This window comes from Pelophylax lessonae (assembly GCF_965119305.1).
Source record: "Pelophylax lessonae genome assembly, chromosome: 3".
Classification (NCBI taxonomy): Eukaryota; Metazoa; Chordata; class Amphibia; order Anura; family Ranidae; genus Pelophylax; species Pelophylax lessonae.
The window spans coordinates 631,476,224-631,498,647 of record NC_138770.1 but is presented as its reverse complement, the minus strand read 5'-3'; the positions used below and the strand labels follow the sequence as shown (position 1 = coordinate 631,498,647).

At 42.6% G+C, this 22,424-nt stretch overlaps 1 protein-coding gene across 6 annotated transcripts in view; it reads right to left on the bottom strand.

The window, feature by feature from the left end:
* EML4 (EMAP like 4) overlaps positions 1-22,424 on the bottom strand; it is a 351,241-nt gene that overhangs the window by 38,312 nt on the left and 290,505 nt on the right. For all 6 annotated transcript variants that reach the window (XM_082252333.1, XM_082252336.1, XM_082252331.1 and 3 more), the window contains 5 exons: positions 16,087-16,222; positions 8,798-8,949; positions 4,493-4,618; positions 3,969-4,100; positions 178-245 (listed from right to left, as the gene is read on the bottom strand). In XM_082252333.1, coding sequence (XP_082108459.1) covers positions 178-245; positions 3,969-4,100; positions 4,493-4,618; positions 8,798-8,949; positions 16,087-16,222 — 614 coding nt within the window. The remainder of the gene's footprint in view (positions 1-177; positions 246-3,968; positions 4,101-4,492; positions 4,619-8,797; positions 8,950-16,086; positions 16,223-22,424) is intronic.

Here is a 22,424-nt window from a genome sequence, read left to right as displayed (position 1 = left end):
ATTTGCTGCATGCTTGCTCCAGGTTTGTGTGTTGAAGCCAGACAACCAGTATTTGCAAGAGGTGGTCAACAATGACAGGCCTGTGTTTTCTCTCAATCCAGGCGCACTTTAAAAACTTTACATGAGGCAATCATCAAACTCTTGCCACTACAAAGCATATGACTTAAGTATTATTACCTCCCAGAATGTGTTCCAATTGCTACTACTATTCCGCTAGGATGGAAATCGGCACAGTGTCCAGGCTCCTGTACATGACAGAAAAACATTGTTAGTAATTCACAACTACTAGGCACACAAGGGTGGTCAGAAATAAGAAAAATATCTAAATGTGGAAATAAATAACTTTTATCCATTTACACACACTCATGTTATCATATATGCAGGGAGCAGACAACAACTTGCACCTCTGCCCGAAATTTTCATTTCAACTGTCAGCCTTTCTTCTCCTCCCCCTACACAGAGGTGGCGGTGTCTGCTTCCCCAACACATGGCTCCCACTCGGTGCCAAAATCAGGCAAGTGGGTTTAAACATCTAATGGGCCTGCAAACCTACTGCTTTTGGTTTTAAAAGTTGGTGATAACCCCTCTGCACACGTAATGCCCACATTTTGGACTTGTGTAATGAAGGATTTAGTGATCAGCTCACCAATGTTTACTCTGTTCTCATTTGCCAGGTAGTCATACACATACTTTACTAACAGAATATTCACTTCTGCTCCCATTATTTCTCTTCTTGCTCAGGGTTTTACCTGAATCTGTATGTTCTCCACATTTTTAAAGGAGTGGACAGTTATTTTGGAGAACAAAAAACACACAATTTTATTTTATTTTCACTTTTTTCTGAAGAAACCGCTAGCAATAATAATAAAAAGACAAAAAAAAAAAGTTACGACTGCTACTTACATTACTTTGAAAATTGTTTTCAGTGTGTTGTAATCTCACGGGTTTAGAATTTAAGAGACAACTCACAGCTTATACAGCTTCCATTATTCACTTTGAAGGTTTCGCATCATAAAAGAAAATAATAAATGCATATCTTTTTGCGGGTAAAAAGATGTGAGATTATTATTAGGAGCCTGTAAAGCATTGCACCCATGATCAGCAGATCACAGGTGGAATGCAAGGCTCCTGCAGACTGTCCGTGTAGCTGTCTGCCTGTACCTCATACAATATAAACAAAAAGTGCCACGCAAATGTAAAAAAAATAGTGTGTACCCCACAAGTGAAACTATAATAAAACAAAAAGTGTCCAAAAAAGCCTATAAAATGTTGTAAAAATGAAGAAGTTCCATATACAAATAAAGGTTCCTTGGTGAAAATATATACGTGGTTGATCCAAAGCTGGTTAGCAGAAAAAAAAACAAAAGAATCCAAAGGGCATACAGGAAAGGAACCAACTCCCAAGAAAGTTCAGAGAGATCACACCAATGAAGAAATAGCAGCTTAACAGAATATATTGGCCTCCAAATTAATGGAAAAGCCAAAGAAGGCTTCAGGGAAAAGAATCCCAAACAGCACCAAACATATAATGCAGGTCTTCACACACTGCTGGATAGGCGGTTACTCTCGATAATAACCATGTATGAGGATAAGAAAAACTCATAGCATAATTCTGTATAATGGCTTAAAAAAAAAAAAAAAAAAAGCAAGCGCACTTATAGATGATAAAAATAAGTGATTCTGTAAAAACTGCAGCGGTATTCCTGGAATTCAACCATGCAAACACAGGATAGGGGAGCCTGGTGGCGTCACGTTTGGTACCACCCTGCGTTTGCATGGCTGAATTCCAGTCTGCAGTTTTTACAGAATTGCTTGTTTTTATCATCTATATGTAAGTGCACTTGCTTTTTTTCTATTAAAGCCATTATACAAAATTATGCTAGGAGTTCTAGTTCTCATACATGGTTAATATCGAGAGGGAGAACCTATCCAGGAGTGTGTGAAGACCTGCATTATCCGTTTGGTGCTGTTTGGGATTCTTTTGCCTGAGGCCTTCTTTGGCTTTTCCATTAACTTGGAGGCCAATATATTCTGGTAAACTGCCATTTCTCCATTGGTGTGATCACTCTGAACTTTCTTGGAAGTTGGATCCTTTCTTGCATGCCCCTTGGATTATTTTGGTTTGTTCTGCTAACCACCCTTGGATAAACCACATATATATTTTCACCAAGGAACCTTTATTTGTATATGGAACTTCTTCACTTTTACATTTTATAAGCTTTTTTGAACACTTTTTTTATTATGGTTTCACTTGTGATTCTGATTATCATTTAACTTTTTACATTTGCGCAGCACTTTTTGTTTATATTTTAATGGGGTTTTATCTATACACCTGTGTTTGCAGAAATTATTATATGTGTATTTAGCGCAGATTACTGCACCTGGTTTTTGTTTTGTACCTCATACAAGCATAGAGTTACACACTGACCAGAAGGATCAATGAACTACCAAGAGTGCTCATCAGCACTCTGATAGCTCATTAACCACTTAAGCCCCTGGAAGATTTTACCCCCTTCCTGACCAGTGTTTATTTTGCGATTCGGCACTGCGTGACTTTAACGGCCAATTGCGCGGTCGTGCGACGCTGTACCTAAACAAATTTGACGTCCTTTTTTTCCCACAAACAGAGCTTTCTTTTGGTGGTATTTGATCACCTGTGCGATTTTTTGATCATGGGCTATAAACAAAAAAAGAGCGTCAATTTTGCAAAAATAACAATATTTTTCACATTTTTTTTATATGAAATTCCCCCCAAAAAAATGTAAAAATCAAAATTTAACATTTTTGGCCAATTTGTTTTATGCTACATATGTTTGGTAAAAAAAAAAAAAAAAAAAAAAAAAAAAAAAAAAAAAAAATCGCAAAAAGCGTATTTTGATTGGTTTGCGCAAAAGTTATCGCGTTTACTAACAAAGGGAAAGATTTTTGTAATTTTTGTTGTTTTTTTTTTAAACGCGTAATGGCGGCGATCTGCAATTTTTTTGCGGTACTGCGACATTGCGGCGGACAGATCGGACCCCTGACTGACATTTTTGACACTTTTGGGGTTACCAGTGACATTTCTACAGTAATCAGTGCTATACATATGCACTGTTACTGTAAAATTACACTGGCAGTGAAGGGGTTAACTTTTTTTTTGAGAGGGAGGGGTGTTGTGTGTCCCTAGGGGTGTGATTCTAACTGTGATTGGCTGTGGCTTGAGGTGTAGGAACAGTGATCAACGGTCCTACATAGTAGAACCGTATGATCACTATTCCTACACAGGGGAGAATGACAGGCGGCTTGTTTACATCAGCCGCCTGCCTTTCTCCCTCTGCAACGACGATCGCCGAGTGACCGGCGGACATCGGGTCCGCCGGTCACAAGCGCGGGGGGGGGGGGGGGTCCGTGACCGCGCGGGAGCGCGCCCCTGGCGGCGCGCGCTCCCCAGAGCCTCAAAAGCAAAGTGACGTATATATAAGTCACTTTGCCTGTGAGGGGCTGACCGCCGCAGTATATGTACTTGCGGCGGTCGGCAAGTGGTTAAGAACTACAAGCCATCAGTCGCTATGGCTGATGGTAGTTGTAATTCTCCCATTCACATATTTTTTTTTTTTTTTTTAAGTGGCGACAGCGGGGACAGGGAGAAGATCATGTGACATCCTAAATATATGGGTGTAACATGTAACTACAGGTGAACTTATCCTTTAAAAGGGCAACAGGGGAGTAAATGGAAGATAAGTATATGCGTCTTTGGAGGTCTGAATTAAAGAGAACCTGTTGCTTTGCCCTTAACAGCTTAATTTTAAAAATGGGTTTCTTTTTATCATCATCATCCCCAAAGGATTTGCAATTTCAATTTCAATTTGCCAGGTGCAACAGTTACCTTCCCTTAACAAAGGAAATAGGGGATTTTAATTTTTCTAAAAAACGTTCAGGTTTTCATCTGTGACAATACAAATTGTTTCAGCAGCAATTACAGTACTCACTTCTAGCAATCTGGTCCATTCTAGCGTGTGGTCTACAGAGTTCCACAAACAGACCTGCTTGTCCTGAGCACATGATAAGAGCAGATCCTTGAAGGGGTGGGTTGCTAATCCCCAGAGCTCATCTGTATGACCCTGTAAATAAAATAAAAATAGCAAACACATCATACCTACACAGCTGTATGCTCATGGAATGCAGTAACACCATAACTTAATGGTTGGCATTGTGCCCTTCTAGCATGGGTTCCAGTTTAATACCCACAAGGGTACTGCATTTCGACGTTCCCATTCTGTGAAGGTTTCTTCTCACAAACCTATTAGTACATTAAATTAACTTGTGACTATACAGATGTGTGTACATTTGTGTGCTTGTATGAATGTGCCAAGGGCATAGGATTGCCAGGAATTATGTGGCTGGTCTGACAGACTTAATAATGGTGCTGGGTTATACAAGGATACTGCTGACTTGACAGAATATAGATGCATGCAACTAATTTGCATCAGGGAATCAACAAAACACTATTTACCTGAACTTCCACCTGAAAACCGTCATTAAAAGTGCCACGCAAAACAAAATTCCGAGATGTGCCAACTAAGAACTGGTCAGCTTTGCCTTCTGCCACCGCTCTGATAGTGCCATATTGATCTGGAACCTGGAAAGCATAATAATTAAATATAAAATACCCATACAATAAACACTATTTAAAAAACACAATTTCTGATGACTCCATCTTACATATACTTGCAAAAAGAAGATCGCCTATATTTCTATATATTCCGCCTATATCCTATATTTTCTGCCTACATTCTGGGAAAAAAAAAAAAAAAAAAAAAAAATGCACACCATCTTTTTCAAGTATTTCACTGTTCTAATGGGTCACGTCTTCCTCACCACTCTCCTTCCAGTTTGTATGTCCTTTAGTAAGGTATGAGCCATTGGAAGAATATATAGCTAGCAGTGGAAGAGCAGATTATTCACACACCGGAAAGTGAGCAAACACTTGTAGAGGGTGGAAACAGCTGCTCTTCAGGGAGAGCTGCATGCTGAAGGTTTTTTCAGAGTGCATGAAGGTAAAAAAAAAAAAAAAAAACAACAATATCTTTTGATTAAAAAAACGGAAGGAGCTAGAGGGTAATATTTCAATCAAATAACAGTTGTATCCAGTCAGATGCAACCACTGCTCAGGTACAGTTGTACAGCGGAAGATTTGTCTATCTGGGCTGTATAGCCTGCAGGCTGAATGAAAAAAATAATTCTGTGTATGGCCAGCCTAAAGAATCTGGGGCACACATGGCTTTTATATTGTTATTGCTGTTTCAAACCCATGCTGAAAACTATCAGGCAAATTACTATTTCATGTAAATAGCACACACTATTCACCATTTATAAGTGTGCGCTTCTCACATGAAATGATTATTGGTCTTATTGTTTTCAATCTTGGTTTAAAGCAGCAATAAAGATGATAAAAAACCGAGTGCCCCAGATGTCTTAATTTTTTGAAAAAGTGGATATGGAGAGTGTTCCAGGGTGCACAGAGACTGAACACAGAGAAAGGGGAAGTAGTCTTTTGAGCCATCCTTTCATTGCTGGAAAGTCTGACCAAGCAGGTCTATGTAAAATGAGAAAAGAAACCACATGCATATATTAAGTGTTTTGCTGGCGGCCCTAAAGTGATTGTAAACCGTTTTTTTTTTTTTTTAAACAAAGAAAAAACAAAATTTAATACCAGCTCTGTGCAATGGTTATTGCACAGAGCAGACTTGATCCTCCACTTCTGGGGTCCCCTGCCGGGGGTTAAAGGCCCCCCCTCTTTGGCACTTTCCCTGGGGTTACCCGTGCATGCTCGCTCCTATTGACACAGAGCAGGCGACTCGGCCCCAATCCCTGCTCCCTTGTCACGTTTGATTGAGAGCAGCAGAAGCCAATGGCTGCTGCTTTTAATCTGCCCAATGAGGAAGGATACAGCGGCAAAAGCCAATGCTTTTGTGCATGTTGCTGGATCAGATGAGGCTAAGGTAAGAATGCAGCACAGAAGGTTTTTTATCCTAATGCATTCTATCCATGAGCCTTTAGAACCACTTTAAATGTGAATGTAAACACATCTTCAAACTATCAGATAGCTAGCTATTGACAGCTTTAGAAAATTCAGGATCAATACACCAGAAAGGTATTTCAGTCACTGTTACAGAATCGTCAATATTTACGATAGTGCAAAAACTAAAGCACATTCATTCTATCTGTAATTACAAGGAACTTCTGGCAAAAGTGACAGAAAGACAGGAAGAATGGTTTTGCTTATAAACAGGCATCTTGCACAGTGATTGATATGCCTTTCTTCATAAAGCCATTATAAAGCAGACATTGATTAAATGAGAGGCATATGACTGAGAAGGCAGAGCTCTCAGAGAGCATGTCCTCACATAAGCTGGAGCTTAGAAGCACTTTCTAAAAGTCATTTCCAAACTCTGCAAATAGGTCATTAGCCAATTAGAAGAAAAGCTTCTGATGATTATATAAAAAAATACAATCGCAGACAAAGAAAAAAACTGAGCATGTAAAAGAGATGATGATTTCCTCCAGCCAAACAAACAAAACTTTCTAAAAAGATTGTGTGTGAGAAGTGTCCACTAATAAAGAATAGTCACATTACACAAGCAAAAACATCCAATGTTTTTGTCCTATAGAGATGGTCTAACTTTATTTGCTGAAAATGATTCATTTAAACTTATGCTAGGTTTATGCCTGCCTTCCTTTATTGCATCCCATAGACCTCTACTCTTCTGGGAGTGACTAAATCCTGTCTGTACTGGCCCAGCTCTTTTCCCCCTACCATCGCTACATAAACTTTTGTAGCTACCACGAGGAGCAGAGGGGAAAACTGTAGGGCAGTCTGCAAAATGTACTGCCTTTTGATAGCCTTTAACTGGTCATTGGAGTGGTCCTCCCACCAACAGCAACAATGGGTCACAGCTCCTCCCACTAACACAAACGATGAGGCTATATTCCTTTTGCGGACACCATTGATGGGGCACTATTCCTCTCTTAGCCACATAGAATGGGGTACTATTCCTCCTTTCACTGACATCAAAGATGGAAAACTATTCTCCCCACTGATGCCAAGAATGCAGCACTGCTTCTCCCAGTGATGTCAACAATAGGGCACTCCTACTTCCATCAGCACCAAGAATGGGATGCTATTATCTCCCAATGATATCAATGACATACTGTTCCTCCCACTGACACCAACAATTGGGCACTAACCCTTACACTGACACCATCTCTTTTCCTGACACTCGGGGCCCTTACGCACGATCAGAAAATAGTATGAAAAATACCGCTTTCTAAGCAATCGTACGATAATCTGATCATTCGTACACAGCTTTCGAGAGCCGATCATGACAGCTCATCTGAGATTATCGGAGAGACAAACACGAAAATGTTTCTCGCATTACATCAGATTGTACAATTTTCATTTAATCAGTACAGTATTCATCCCAAAATACAATAAAATACATGACATCACTTCCTAAGTTGTATTCTGTCGTACGAGAATTTTTGTAAATTGAGCAACCTCTTAATTTTCGATATACAGATAAGCATTCCAAAAAAAAAAAAAAAAAAGGATAATCATTTGTCGGATATCCTCATCGTGTGTACAAGGCTTAATGGGGTAAAGTAACTCTTAAGCAGCCCATACACAGAGCAAATATCTTTCCTTCTCCCAGCAGGAATGGGGGCGGGGGAAGCCGCTAGCGATAACTGCATGCAAAATCCGGCAGCCTGGTTGTACCCAAGTTGATCAATCAGCTTGCTCATACATGGTTCGTATTTCAGTCAGTTCCTGCCGAACCAGCTGAGCTTGGAACCATCTATGGCTGGCCTTACTAAGAACAAGAATGAGGCACAATTTCTTCAACGAACACCAATGATTGGACACTATTCCTCCTAAAGACTACAGGACCATTTTTAAAGCCAATGACCATTGATATTGGGGCATTTTTTAGTCCTACTGGCATCAGTCTGACCCCTCAAAAGTCTGAAAAACACTGAACTGGCCCTTGGTTTGGAAAGTTTGAGGACCCATGTTAGAGTGCCAGCTTTGAATTTCCTAGGGCTGGTGGCATCACAACCAATATATTGGCACCCGGCAGCAGTTTCAGGCTTCTTGGATGTCTCCACAAGGGTGGTGTTTACAGATAAATATTCATAAGTTACATATATACATTATATAATCTCAAAAAGATTGTTAACCACTTCACGCCTGGCTTATAGCAAAATGACGGCCGGGCAGTGGCTTTCCCATCCTGACTGGACATCATATGACGTCCTGTCAGGATGTGCAGATCGTGAGGCCGCAATCTGTTGTGGGCACAGCCGGTGACCAGAGTACTGGATCGGTACCAGTACCATGTGACCACCATGATGAATCACAGCAGATCACATGACAGTTGTACACAATGGATGGGGATGGCTTCCTTTCAAGCCATCCAATGTGTACAAAATGTGTTGCTAGCTCCGATTGGTCAATTTGATCACATGGTACAGACAGGGCCAATCACAGACTATCTGTAACGTGATTAGCTTTGACCAATCACAACAAAACAGACCAAATTAATGCATTTCATTAAGTAAAATACTTGCTAATTGCAATGTAATACATTGCTATGAGGAAACCTCATGTGCAAAAAAAATAATAAAAAAAATCATGATCACTTATCCAGAGTAGTATAATGTTACTATGGTATAGTGTTCTATATGATATATTTACATACAGAAGTTGATCTTTAAACCTTTTGCACCACACATTTAATGAAGTAGCCTGTGGTCTTACCTCAATCTCCCTTTCAGGGTTAAGATTGTGATCCCACATAATAATTTTCCTGTCTTTGCCGCCTCCCGTAAGCAGCATACCATTCCTCATCTGACACAATGTGAATACGCTGCCATCATGCGCTTTAATCTGCTTACTTATTTGGTAGACACCTGGAACATAATTATTAATCAGTTAGCAGGGGCATATTCCTATGCAGACATATTTCCAAAGCACTTGCATAAAATTACCAGTATTATAATGAAAGGATCAACTACACTAGATGTAGATAGCCATCCAGATGCCTGCCTAGAAAACTGGTCAGAGTGATCTCTGCAAATGCCTGTAGTACCAGGACCTGAAGCTTCATGTCAGACTTGTCCAAAAGAGAGAAGTGGCACTCACATGACAAAACACACTTCTTACTGAAAGAAGGTAAAGATTTGCAAAATCACAATGAGTTCTTAAATTTCTGTGTGTGCAGTAACAAGAACTTCTGTTGTCCGAGAAACCTAATGTACTCCTAAATGGCCAGACACTATCTCAAACGAAAACCAGGTTGTTAGATCGTGCTATATATGGCACACTTTGCCTAAAGATTATAGATTAAAGATCAGTGAAAGCAAATTGGTTTATGCTCACTGCTGCAATACTGTTTATAGAAGAATAAATTGCAGCCCATGACAGAGGATTGTGAAGTTGGAATAATTTATATCTGGTTGCTTGCAACATGCTGAGAAGAAGCAGTGGCTAAAATATATATATATATATATATATATATATATATATATATATATATATATATATATATTTTTTTTTTAGTTCTTCCATGTGTGTATGATTACCAGTCAAGTCGTGAAGACCCAAATAGTATTTTTTCACAGGGTTGTTGTGTGCCAAGATTACTCTAGGTTTATGTTTTGGGTGTGTTGTGCTTAGCAGAATTCATGCACTTCGCATCCCATAGCTATTCTTTCTCTTGCTTATTTTCAAGCCTAGAAGGATTTCAACATGCATGGAATATTCAAGGGAATACCAACAACAGCGTAACGTCATTAAAAGGTACAAGGGAAATGTTGGGTGCTGGATAGCTTTATCTAGCAGTTAATACAGCTAGAACTGAGATCTGGTGTAGGAAAAAGTTTTCCTCCTTAAGCAGCTCTCCCAAGAGTATTGACTGTAGGATAGAATGTGTATCAGGTAAATTAGTGTGCAAGGAGGAAAGTGCCAGACAAGATATGTAAAGTTCAGAAGCTGGATTATTTATTGAAAGTACCAATCAGGGAAAGCAAATGCATCTCAGAGTTTTAAAGGGTCCCTCTTCATCAGGCCCTGGCGAATGCTGAAGAGAACAAAAAAAAAATATATACATACACACATATATATATATATATATATATATATATACACATACATACATACATATATATATATACGTTCAGCTCCCAGGAATCATTGCAAACCGGAAGAGACGGCGCGGGCCGAGGCCACAGAGGGAGGAAGTGACGAAAGGTGAGTATTTCTTTCTATAATTACAAGGTAAGTAAAAAAAAAAAAATTAATCCTAACTATCCAATTCCTTTTCAGGTGAAGCAAGGCAAGCGGATGGGCACAAAATCGATTAGGTCGATTTGGTGCCCGGAACTCCGCTTTAATTCAGGATCTGTTTAGTGTGAAAATGTGTCTCATCTTCAGTCATATATCGGCCTTTGAACTTTACAAACTTTCGCACCTGGCTGCCCAGGAATAGAGATGCGCAGATCTGTAAACCTATTGCAGGGATTTTGCTGAAGGAGATGCCCAATTTATCATGATTTGTGTTGCTTGTTTGCTTGATAAAATGTCCCCCCATTAGTCTGCCGTTTTCCTTTTTGCACATAAAGCAGGTAAACATGGAACTACATTTAAATTAAAAATTTCACCTTTACTTTGTGCTTTGTTTGATTTAGATATACATGTTCATTTCAGGGAAACTCAAACAATGGCTTTTCTTGCCTGAGTAATATGTTTATTTTCTACCATCCTTTGATTAAATAAATATGCAGCATAAATCCTGGGAGATCTGAGGTGAAACGCCAAGCCTCCGGATGAATTTTACAATATTTTGATTTTATAGATTGTGCTGCAAAAACAGGAAATGCTGGTATTCTAAAAATTCTTTTGGAAGTGACTAATGGTCCTCAGTTCCTTGTTCTCTCTGCCCTGAGCTATTGAATTCGTAAGGCAGGAACAGAAATCTTTTTTCATAATGTAGATTTGGTGGCCAAATCTCTATGACACAATGTTCTTGCAGTAAGAGGGTGATTGTGCTGAAGTTACAGACTCCTAATGCTTGCTAATTAGAATGAGATTGATTGGTCCGAATCCAAACAGCCACTCGGGATGCTCTCATCAATTTTTGTTCCAAGCTCTTTCGCTGAAGTGTATTGCCAGACTGACTATCACTAAAGTGTTTATAAAGTCTGCGAACTACAGTAAATAGTGCAATTAGCAATTACTTTGATGCTCACCGTGTTCTGTATAGGATGCTTATTCAGATTTTTTTTTTTTTTTTTTAAATATGGCGTATTTTTACAATGCCTTGAAAAACTGGACTTTTGACTTACCATAAAGGATGTAAGGGCTTAGGACACAAGATGGTAATACAATGTCCTCGTTCAAGCGAACACTAGAAAACGCCCCCGGGGGGGGGGGGGGGGGAGAGGACGGATCCAGACGAAGTAGCACTTGTCTCCACGAACCAACATATAGGGAGAACGACAGGACAATGTCGCCAGTGTCAACGCCCTGCGCGCAGAGTGACAGCAACCAAGGCGGCCACCTTCTGTAACAAGGTAGCAGGTGATACCCTCGAATACTTGCAAAAGGAGGTTCTGGAAGAACCGGCTGCACCATCAAGGGCCCCAGTTGGTGACGGAGGTCGCACACTGAGGGACTCCACACTGAGAAACTGCCCCGCTGCCGCAACAGCGCCAGGACCGGAGCCTACACCTTTGTGAAGACCCGAGTAGCAGAAGCGAGACCAAGGGGTAACGCCACAAACCGATAGAGATCCTTCACCACAGCAAATACGGAGAACCCGTTGGTGTCCTGAACACAACGGGATGTGAAGGCATCTTGATGTCTATGGAGGCCAGGAATCCCCCTCATGTAGGGAAGCCACCATCGCACGAACCGATACCGCCTGGAAGTTTTGATCCGCACGGAACCATCAAAGGACCAGAAGGTCCAGCTTGTTAAATAAGAGCCTGAACTTCCCCTACAGAACGACTGCAAGCGATCCGGGGACAACTGTACATTGGAAGAGAAAAACCTCATCTTAAAAACGGATTGAAACTCGATCTTGCAACTGGACCACATGACCTCCTGAACCCAACTGCCCGGGATCCGGGCCAGCCATAGGTCCGAGAACCGGCAAGGATGACGCCCCACCCCACAGATGACACACCGTCAGGCCAAGTAGGCATTGTTCGCAGGTCTGGAAAAGACAGATCTCTTGTTCGCCAGACTAGGGTAATTTGGAACCACCTGAGGAAGTCTTGATGGACTTCGCCACATTGACTGTCCCCGAGGGATGAAGAAACTGTTGTGAGCCGAAAAGCAGGGCAACGCCAAACAGGCGATCCCCCTGAAAGGGGAGATCCGTTAAGGCCATCTTAGAAGTTTGATCTGTAGACCAACACATCAGCCAAGTATACGCCGGATAACCACCGCCGAAACCAACAGGTGACCCGATAAAAAGGAGCCGTGTCCAGCCCGGCATCACAAACAAATTGAAGCCCCTGCGCCAGCTGGTCCAACAACACCCCGGGCAAGAGGGACTTCCCCCTCACCAAGTCCCGGCATTGGAACTCTGCCCATCAGGCAGAGTCTACATGGCAAGGGCAATCAGGAACACCGTTCCCAGTGCAGACCCCTCCAGGGAGTACAGATTGCGGGCCACAGCCCCGCGCCATCCTATCCCCCAAGTCCTTAAAGGACGGGGATTCCTCCACCGGAGCAACGGTAGTCCTATTCAGCCTAGAGATTGTACATCCACCACAGGCGGAACAGTCCACTGTACCAGAGACACCTCAAAAGGGTAACGTCTAGCAGCCGCATAGACACCCCAGGGGAACTTCTCAGACGGTCCCATCCTACATGAGCACGCCAGCAACATAAGCTGCTCCGGATGGCATGTGATTGCCAGATGCTAACTGCGCCCCAGACGCTGCTGCATCTTCCAAATTGCAGGGTGTCACTCTACCGAAACAACCAGTGCATCCACCAGCGCCTATATAATGCGTGGCAGGGGAGGTAGAAGGGTCGTCCTCATCAGATGAGGCAGGGGTAGGTGGGGAAACGGTTTAGTGCACCTTCCACCTCCAACCGGGTCCAAATGCTTCCCGAACCACCGAAAATGCATTGATGGACAGTGGAGATCTGGAAGGCTCTGCAGCCTCCGTAAGGGGGTAAGGTGGGGACACATGGCAAGCAGGGTCCATACGGAACCCAAGGAACCCGGCAGCAAAATTTACAAAAAATTACTTTTCTTTTTAAAGAAGCGGCCCCACAACGCTACAGCGCCCCCTGGAGGTCAAGCACGTGCTAATTAACCCTCCCCCCCCCCCCCCCCAAGGAGAGAGACTACCCTCAGTAACTCACTGTCGCCAGATAGCAATCGGAGGCTAAGAGAGAGGAAGTGAGCCAGGAAGCAGCCCAGGATGAAGGGAGGGGCTCTTACACAAAAAGAACGCCCCCACTGGCCTTTGCAGCAAAAAAAATCCACAGCAAAATGGCCGAAAACGGGTGTAACAAGAAGCAGACAAGGCTACAACAAAATGGCGGCCAGCGCGGCAACAGGACCCCACAGGGAGACCCCCCGCCATCCCTCTTACACCATCCAGCCCTGGAGGAACCGACCGAGGTCCCCCTCGCACGATCGACCGAGCGCCGCGAATGGCGCACCCCCAGCCCCCCATGCGGCCTGCACACTAGGCCCCAGCCTCCAAGAAGGTCCAAACAGTCCCCCCATGTGGGGGTCACAACAGGACGGGGGGGGGGTAGGGGGTCACAACAGGACAGTGGGAAACCCAGGAGTGTGAGGGTCCGACCGTTCCAGGGAGGGGGCCCGCGTCCACCCCAAAATCCACCAGGGAAAGGGGGGAACATTTACTCACCATACCGGGAACACAGGCGGGCGCCATCTCCTGACAGAAAAAAAGGCTAGCTAAAAAAAAATCTACATAAAAAAATAACTTTTATGCCAGGACCAAAGATCCCAGCAAAACTGACCTATGCAGGAAGAGAGAGGGTGTACCCTCCCGGACTGCCCATAGGCGTAGCCAGAACTTTTTTCTGCCTAGTGTCCTACTACTGTAGGGGGCAGTATAACTCTACTGATATGGATCAGAGAGAACTGCGTCCGTCAATGAACGATAGAGAAAAGTATTTATACCCCTTGACATTTTCCACATTATCATGGTACAACTAAAAACTTAAATGTTTTTTATTGGGATTTTATAGGATAGACCAACACAAAGTGGCACAAAATTGTGAAGTGGAAGGAAAATTATAAATGGTACTCAACTTTTTTTTCAATAAATATCTGAAAAGTGTGGCGTGCATTTGTATTCAGCCCCCCTGAGTCAATACTTTTAGAACCACCTTTCCCTACAAATTACAGCTGCAAAACTTTTTGGGTATGTTTCTACCAGCTTTGCACACCTAGAGAGCAAGATTTTTGCCCATTCTTCTTTGCAAAATAGCTCAAGCTCTGGATGGAGAGCATCTGTAAACAGCAATTTTCAAGTCTTGCCACATATTCTCAATTGGATTTCGATCTGGACTTTGACTGGGCCATTCTAACACAAATATATGCTTTAATCTAAACCGTCTCATTGCTGTATGTTTAGGGTAATTTTCCTGCTGGAAGGTGAACCTCCGTCCCAGTCTCAAGTCTTTTGCATACTCTAACAGATTTTCTTCTAAGATTGCCCTGTATTTAGCTCCATTCATCTTCCTATTACCTCTGACCAGCTTCCCTGTCCCTGCTAAACAAAAGAATCAACACAACATGGTGCTGCCACCACTATGTTTCACGGTGGGGATGGTGTGTTAAGGGTGATGTGCAGTGTTAGTTTTCTGCCACACATGGTTTTGTTTAGTGGCCAAAAAGTTACATTTTGGCCTCATCTGACCAGAGCACCTTCTTCCACAGGTTTGCTGTGTCTCCCACATAGCTTCTCGCAAACTGCAAATGGGACTTCTTATGGCTTTCTTTGAGCAATGGCTTTCTTCTTGCCATTCTTCCATAAAAGCCAGATTTGTGGAGTGCATGACTAATAGTTGTCCTGTGGACAGATTCTCCCACCTGAGCTGTGGATCTCTGCGGCTTCTCCAAAGTTACCATGGGCCTCTTGGCTGCTTCTCCGATTAATCCAATGGAGGCTCCATTAGAATCCCAAAACATTTATTTCTTAGAGGCGCTCCAGCAGCCCCCACCAAAAATTAAGTCAGCAGCTACACATACTGTAGCTGCTGACTTCTATTACAAGGACACTTACCTGTTCAGGGATCCCGCAATGTCGGCACCCCAGCCGATTTTCTTTTTTTTTAGTCGGCTCTCGGGTGCTGTCATCCCCATTTCTTTTAAGCTTCACAGCAGATTCTGCGCTGCACTTTTTGCTTCCTTTTGGGTTCATTCAAAACCCCATTAGTTATTTTGTCTCAATGGTCCAAACTAAAGGCATTTCTGGCACTCAAGTACTCACCCTGAGCAGGGTGAATACAATCAGGGTGAATACAATCAACTTGGGGTGCAGGTCTTATTTTCTAGGGCAGTAAATTAATTAGCTCATTGTTTCCATCAGGTAGTGCTCTCCCTGGTGTTTGCATAATGAGCACTGTTCACTGTGTGCCAGGCATATTAATAACATTAAAAGAGAAAACACCTAATGACTCATTGCTATTAAGGCTTCGAATAATTGCTTGCGTTCTCTGAACAATTATTGAGACATTTAGCTGAACGCCAAGTGGGGATTTAGAAGCAATTAAAATGTTAGGAGTGGTGGAGAGACAAGCTTGAAGCATTCCCGGATAACCTTTTAAATATCACCACACCTGCATGCTGGTACGTTTCAATATCCTGGAAGACTGATATAATAAGGATATGCACTACCACCCCAATGGCAGAATGTCTTGTTGGGACCACAAGAAAAGGATGCATTAGTCATGGCAAAGTGCAGCTGTGACTTTTATTACTGGCCTGCTCTATCTAGTTCAGCCCAACGGGATTATCCCAGCAAACACCTGGTTGAGGGGAGACCCACCTTTCACTCCTTTTCCGGCTGTGGATTCCACTGGAGTTTTGCTCCATATTAACATGACACCTCCTGAATCTCCAGCAAGCACATCGCCATTGGCTAGGAAGGCCAAGCATTGCACAAACTTTGGTTTCTCGTATTTCTGAAATAAAATATAGAGATGATTAGACCAAAAATGAACAGTTAATATTGTTCCCTAAATAGTTTAAAGAATCAAACATAAAAAATTAGGCAATCTCAACAGCCAAAACAGTTTTTCTTTTTTTCACTGCAGATTAAGGAATTGTTTAAAACCCTGGCAGGCTTTTTTTTACCATCTGTTTCTCACTGAAATGATTGCTCTTCCCTTCCTATCTGTAGGCACAACAGGAAAAAAAAATTCAAGTTAGACTTACTGGTAACTTGTTTTCCAGGAGTCTTTCAGGACAGCACCTGAGAGATGGCTCCTCCCACTTGCCAACAGGAAACCCCACCTCCACCAAACTTTAAAAGGAGGCTTCTCACCACAGCTTATTAGTTGTAGTAAAGTACTTCCGGCCCAGGCTGGAACACAATCATAATATGGTTAATAACAGCAAAAAACAAGAGGGGGGTCGTTGCTGTCCTGAAAGACACCTGTAAAACAAGTTACCGGTAAGTCTAACTTGAATTTTCCCTTAACATCTTTCAGGACAACACCTGAGGGGATAAACGTGACTTACCAACTAGGGAGTGACAACAGCCTGAAGGACCTTTCTGCCAAAAGCCTGATCACCGGCTGACAGAAGGTCCAGTCTGTAAAGACGGACAAACTTTAGATAGCTTGATCCCGTAGCCGCATTAACAACTTGATCTGGGGTGACACCAGCTTTTTCTGCTCATGTGGCAAGAGCTCTAGTAAAGTGTGTGCGAATTCCCAGCGGGGAAAATAATTAAATCTGGGAGTAAGTCTCCCAAACAGCTGATTTAAGCCACCTAGCAACTGACCCCTTAGATGTCTGGTTGTACTTTTTGTTGCCTGAAAAAAGAACAAAGAGTGCGAAAACCTAAATTCCCTTGTTACCTCCAGGTAATGTAATAGGATTCTTCTCACATCTAGATTGTGAAAAAAAACATCCTTAACCCTTCAAAAGTTAGAACAAAAAGTTGTCAGGATAATATCCTGAGACCAATTTTGAACTGATGCTACCTTTGGCAAAAAAAACCTTGATCGTTTTAGAGTATAATTCTATCTGGTTAGATGGACAAGAAGGGCTCATTAACTGCATGCAGTTCACCGATTCTTCTTGCTGTAATCTCAACTAAAAATACCATCTTGAGGGTAAGATTCCTCAAAGAAATTGATTCTAAAGGCTCTTCTGTGAAGACTTGTAGAACAACTGACAGATACCACTTAGGAAAATGCTTAGCAGGTGCTGTTCTGGAACGAGTAAGTGCCCTAAAAAAAAAAAAAAAATCTTGTGACCAAAATCGGTCTCTCCAGGAATACTCCTAAGACGGCCACCTGCACCTTAAGAGTACTAACTGCCAGACCTTTGTCTGCAACATTCTGTAGGAATTCCAACACTGACACAATATCTTCCAAGGATCGATTCATTGAATGACACCAAGCATTGTAGACCTGCCAAAGCTTTATAGTTACTTTCTTCCTACTAAAAAGCAAAGTGGTTACAAGAGGCTCGGAGAATCCCTTATTCTTTAATAGCTGCTCCTCCAATACCAGGTGGGGAGGCTTAGTCTGACTACATCCGGGTGACATACTGAGCCTTAAAGTAGCAAATCATGTTGGAGAGGAAACTGCCATTTGTAGAATGGTGGAGGACCAGGCTCTCTTTGGCCTGAATGGAGTAACCAGAATTATCGACACTCTTTCTTTCTGGATCTTCCTTAATACCAGTGGAATTAACTGAAAAGGAGGGAACGCATAACCCAGTTGAAAGTTCCAAGGATGCGCCAAGGCATCTATCCTTAGAGAACCGTCATCTCAGTGAAGGGAGTGGAGCGTTTTCTCTTGATGCAAACAGGTCCACCTGTGGACACCCCCAAGTCCTGGTGATTACTGCAAAGATTTCTGTATTCAGTCTCCAATCTGCTTCCTGAATCTTCCGTCTGCTTAAAAAAAATCTGCCACACCGTTTAACGTGCCTTCGAGATGGACTGCTGATAAGGAAAGTATTTGACTTTCTGCCCACTCCAGGATCTTTGTTGACAGTAACTGAAGGGCCTTGCTTCTCCTGCCCCCGTTTTTGTTTTACAGTACCTTGCAAAAGTATTCACCCCCTTGGCATTTTTTGTGTTTTGTTGCCTCACAGCCTGGAACTAACATGGATTGTTTGAGGATTTGAATCATTTAATTTACAGAACATGCTCACAACTTTGAAGATTTTTTTCTTTTTATTGTGAATCAAACAACAAATAGGACAAAATAACAGAAAAAGTAAGTGCGCATAACTATTTACCCCCCTAAAGCCAATACTTTGTAGAGCCACCTTTTGTGGCAATCACAGCTCCAAGTCACTTTGGATAAGTCTCTATGAGCTTGCCACATCTTACCACTGGGATTTTTGCCCACTCCTCCTTGCAAAACTGCTCCAGCTCCTTCAAGTTGGATGCTTTGCGTTTGTGAACAGCAATCTTAAAGTCTGACCACCAATTTTCTATTGGATTGAGGTCTGGGCTTTGACTAGGCCATTCCAACACTTTTACATGTTTCCCGTAAACCACTCAAGTGTTGCTTTAGCAGTGTGTTCAGGGTCATTGTCCTCCTGGAAGGTGAACCTCCGTCCTAGCCTCAAATCACGCACAGAGTTTTACAAGTCTTGCTCAAGAATATCCCTGTATTTAGCACCATCCATCTTTCCCTCAACTCTGAACAGTTTCCCAGTCCCGGCTGCTGAAAAACATCCCCCCAGCATGATGCTGCCACCACCATGTTTCACTGTGGGGGTGGTGTTCTTTGGGTGATGTGATGTGTTGGGTGTGCGCCAGTGTTTTCTTTGATGGCCGAAAAGGTAAATTTTAGTCTCATAAGACCAGAGCACCTTCCTCCATACATTTTGGGAGTCTCCACATGCCTTTTCGCAAACTCAAAACGTGCCATTTCATTTTTTGCTGAAAGTAATGGCTTTTTTCTGGCCACTCTGCCATAAAGCCCAACTCTATGGAGCGTCCGGCTTATTGTCGTCCTATGTACAGATAACTCCAGTCTCTGCTGTGGAACTCTGCAGCTCCTCCAGGATTACCTTCGGTCTCTGTGCTGCCTCACCGATTAATGCCCTCCTTGCCTGGCCCATGAGTTTTGGTGGGCGGCCGTCTCTTGGCGGGTTTGCTGTTATGCCATGTACTTTCCATTTGGTTATGATAGATTTGATGGTGCTCCTGAGGATCATCAAAGATTTGGATATTATGCCCTCCTTGCCCGGTCCACGAGTTTTGGTGGGCGGCCGTCTCTTGGCGGGTTTGCGGTTATGTCATGTTCTTTCCATTTGGTTATGATAGATTTGATGGTGCTCCTGAGGATCATCAAAGATTTGGATATTACTTGTTTGGAGAGTTCCCTTGGTCTTCATGGCAGTGTTTAGTTAGTGGTGCCTCTTGCTTGGGTGTTGCAGCCTCTGGGACCTTTCAAAAAAGGTGTGTATATGTAATGACAGATCAGGTGACACTTAGACTGCACACAGGTGGACATCATTTAACGAATCATGTGACTTCTGAAGGTAATTTGTTGCACCAGAGCTTTTTATGGGCTTCATAACAAAGGGGATGAATAAATAAGCACATGCCAATTCTCTGTTTTCTATTTCTAAAAAATAATTTTATGTATATATTTACTCATTTCACTTCACCAACTTCGACTATTGTGTTCTGATGCATCACATAAAATTCAGATTAAAAAAACATTGAACTTAAGGCTGTAATGTAACAAAATAGGTAAAAAGTCAAGGGGGGTGAATACTTTTGCAGGGACTGCAAGACACTAAGTAAGCCACAGCAGTGGCAATGTCTGAAAATCTGCACATGGGACACCTGGAGGTTTGGAAAGAAGGCAGCCAAAGCTAAGGTGACTGCTAACTTTCTCCAGTTTGAGGACTTCATCGACTCAGGACCAAACTCCCTGTGCCAGATTCTGATCCCAGTGGGCCCCCCATTCCCATATGCTGGCATCTGTTGTCACTCTTCTTTCAATCAGAAAGGCCCATAGTAAGCCTTTTGACAAGATCGATTGATTCCTCCACCACCAAAGGGTCCTTTCGACCCCAGTGTTGATCTTTACCTTTGGTTCCAAGGTTTGCGGACTGTAATCCCATACCTTGGGCAGGAAATTCTGAAGTGGCCTGAAATGGAGCCTGACATAACCTGTCTGTAGCATTGCCACTTCATTCTGGATTTTTTTTTTCTCTTCTTGATTCTTTGCTCTACTGAATTTACTTGGTAATCCAGAAATTGCACTAGCTGAGCAGGAGTGAAGTTTGACTTTTGAAGGTTCACAATCCAACCCAGGGTTTCCAAGTGACGACGGGCCTGGTCTAAGTCTACTTGCAATCTTTCCCTGGAAGGAGCAAAGAAGAAGAGGTCGTCCAGATATAAGATTACTGAGCCCCCTTGAAGGCGGAGAGGAGAAAAGGCTTCTGCCATGATCTTCGTAAAAATCCATGGGGCAGTTGAAAGGCCGAAAGGGAGGGCTCTGAATTGTAGATTCAGGACTTCCTTCCCCATATCCATTGCTAACCTCAGGAATTTTTGGGACTGAGGGGCTATAGGAATAGATAGGTAAGCATCTCTTAAATCGATTGATGCCATGAAGCATCCTTTGGTGAATAGATTCCTGACCGAGAAGATCGAGTCCATACAAAATATTCTGCATAGGACTGAACGGTTCAACGGCTTAAAGTTGGGGATTAAATGAAAACTCCCGGATGGCTTCTTTACCAGAAAGATATGGGAATAGAATCCTTGATGTTGTTCTTCTGATGATACTTTATTCACAACCACCTGTCGCATCAGGTCCTTTAACAGTTCCTTCATAGCCAGGGCTTTTGTTGTGTCCTTTGGAAGATTTGTGACAAAATATCTTTCTGGAGGAGGATCTGAAAATTCTATTTGATATCCTTGGGACAGTATGGCTAGAATATAATGATTTTCTGTTATGGCTGCCCAGGGGAGAAGGAATTTTCGAAGTCTTCCTCCCACAGGCAACAAAACATCTTTGTGCTTCGTTGGTTGATGCAGGAAGATGGAAAAGGACACTTCCTTTCCCTCTGGCCCTCTGCACCGACCAATTCTTCTTTTTCCCCTGGGGCTTGCTATCTTGTTTCTGAGCCCTTTGAGGTCGAGAAAGCAGTTTAGCTGTTTTTTTTTCTTCTTAACAGGGAATGATCTCCTTTTGTCATCTATCCTGTCTAGAACAGAGTGTAAATCAGGACCGAACAGTAGCTCTCCCATAAATGGAATACCACAAAGCTTGCTTTGAGTTGATTTATCCAGTACTACAGATTTTGAGATACGCAAGTAGTTGCTATAGCTGGCTTGAGATTGCTCATGTTGGATTGCCAAGCTTTAAGTTGTTGAGCCATCCTTTTGTCCATGGGATCCTTTAGTACGCCCATGTCCTGAAACTACCAGGTCAATTGATCTGGAAACTTGGGAAAAGGCTGCATCGAGCTTCGGTACTTTATTCCAAAGAGCCTCTGGGTCTTCATCAAAAGGAAAATGCCTTTTGTGGGACATTGAAAAAAGGAGTTTCCTCTCTAGTTCTGTCCATTCTTTTTTAATGGCTTCAGGGATTATTGAATTTACTGGAAAGGTGCAACCTTTAGGCTCACTCAGACATGCATACACGCGATCATGCAGAGATCAATTTTTTTTTTCTTCTAAGCCCAAAGTAACAAACTGCCTTTAACAAACTTGATCAATTTAGATCAACTTGATCTAAAGACAGCTTGTATTTTGAGGGTACATCTTATACCCCTTCCTCCTCTTTTTCCCCTGAACCTTCTTTGGAATGAGAGGGGGAATGTCCCTCTTGGGTAGGAGGACCTACTTCAACCTCCACCGCAGGAATGAACTGTGAGCCCTGAGAGGATCGTGAGTTAGATGGCTGACTTAAGGATGGGTTTGTTAGCGAAGAGCGAAAGGATTAAATGGTAGCATCCAGCTCTTAACAGATGTGACTAAATCACTGCATGCAGTAGAAGCTTCCTCTTTAACCAAGGAGTCAATGCATGTCTGACATAGTGTTTTCTTCCAACCTTCAGGTAACTTTTCTTTGCATAAAGAGTATTTAATTTTAACCGCCAGGTCAAAGCTCTTAGCATGCCATAAGAAGAAAAAACACAAGACAAACCATCCCAGGGAAAAAAAAAAAA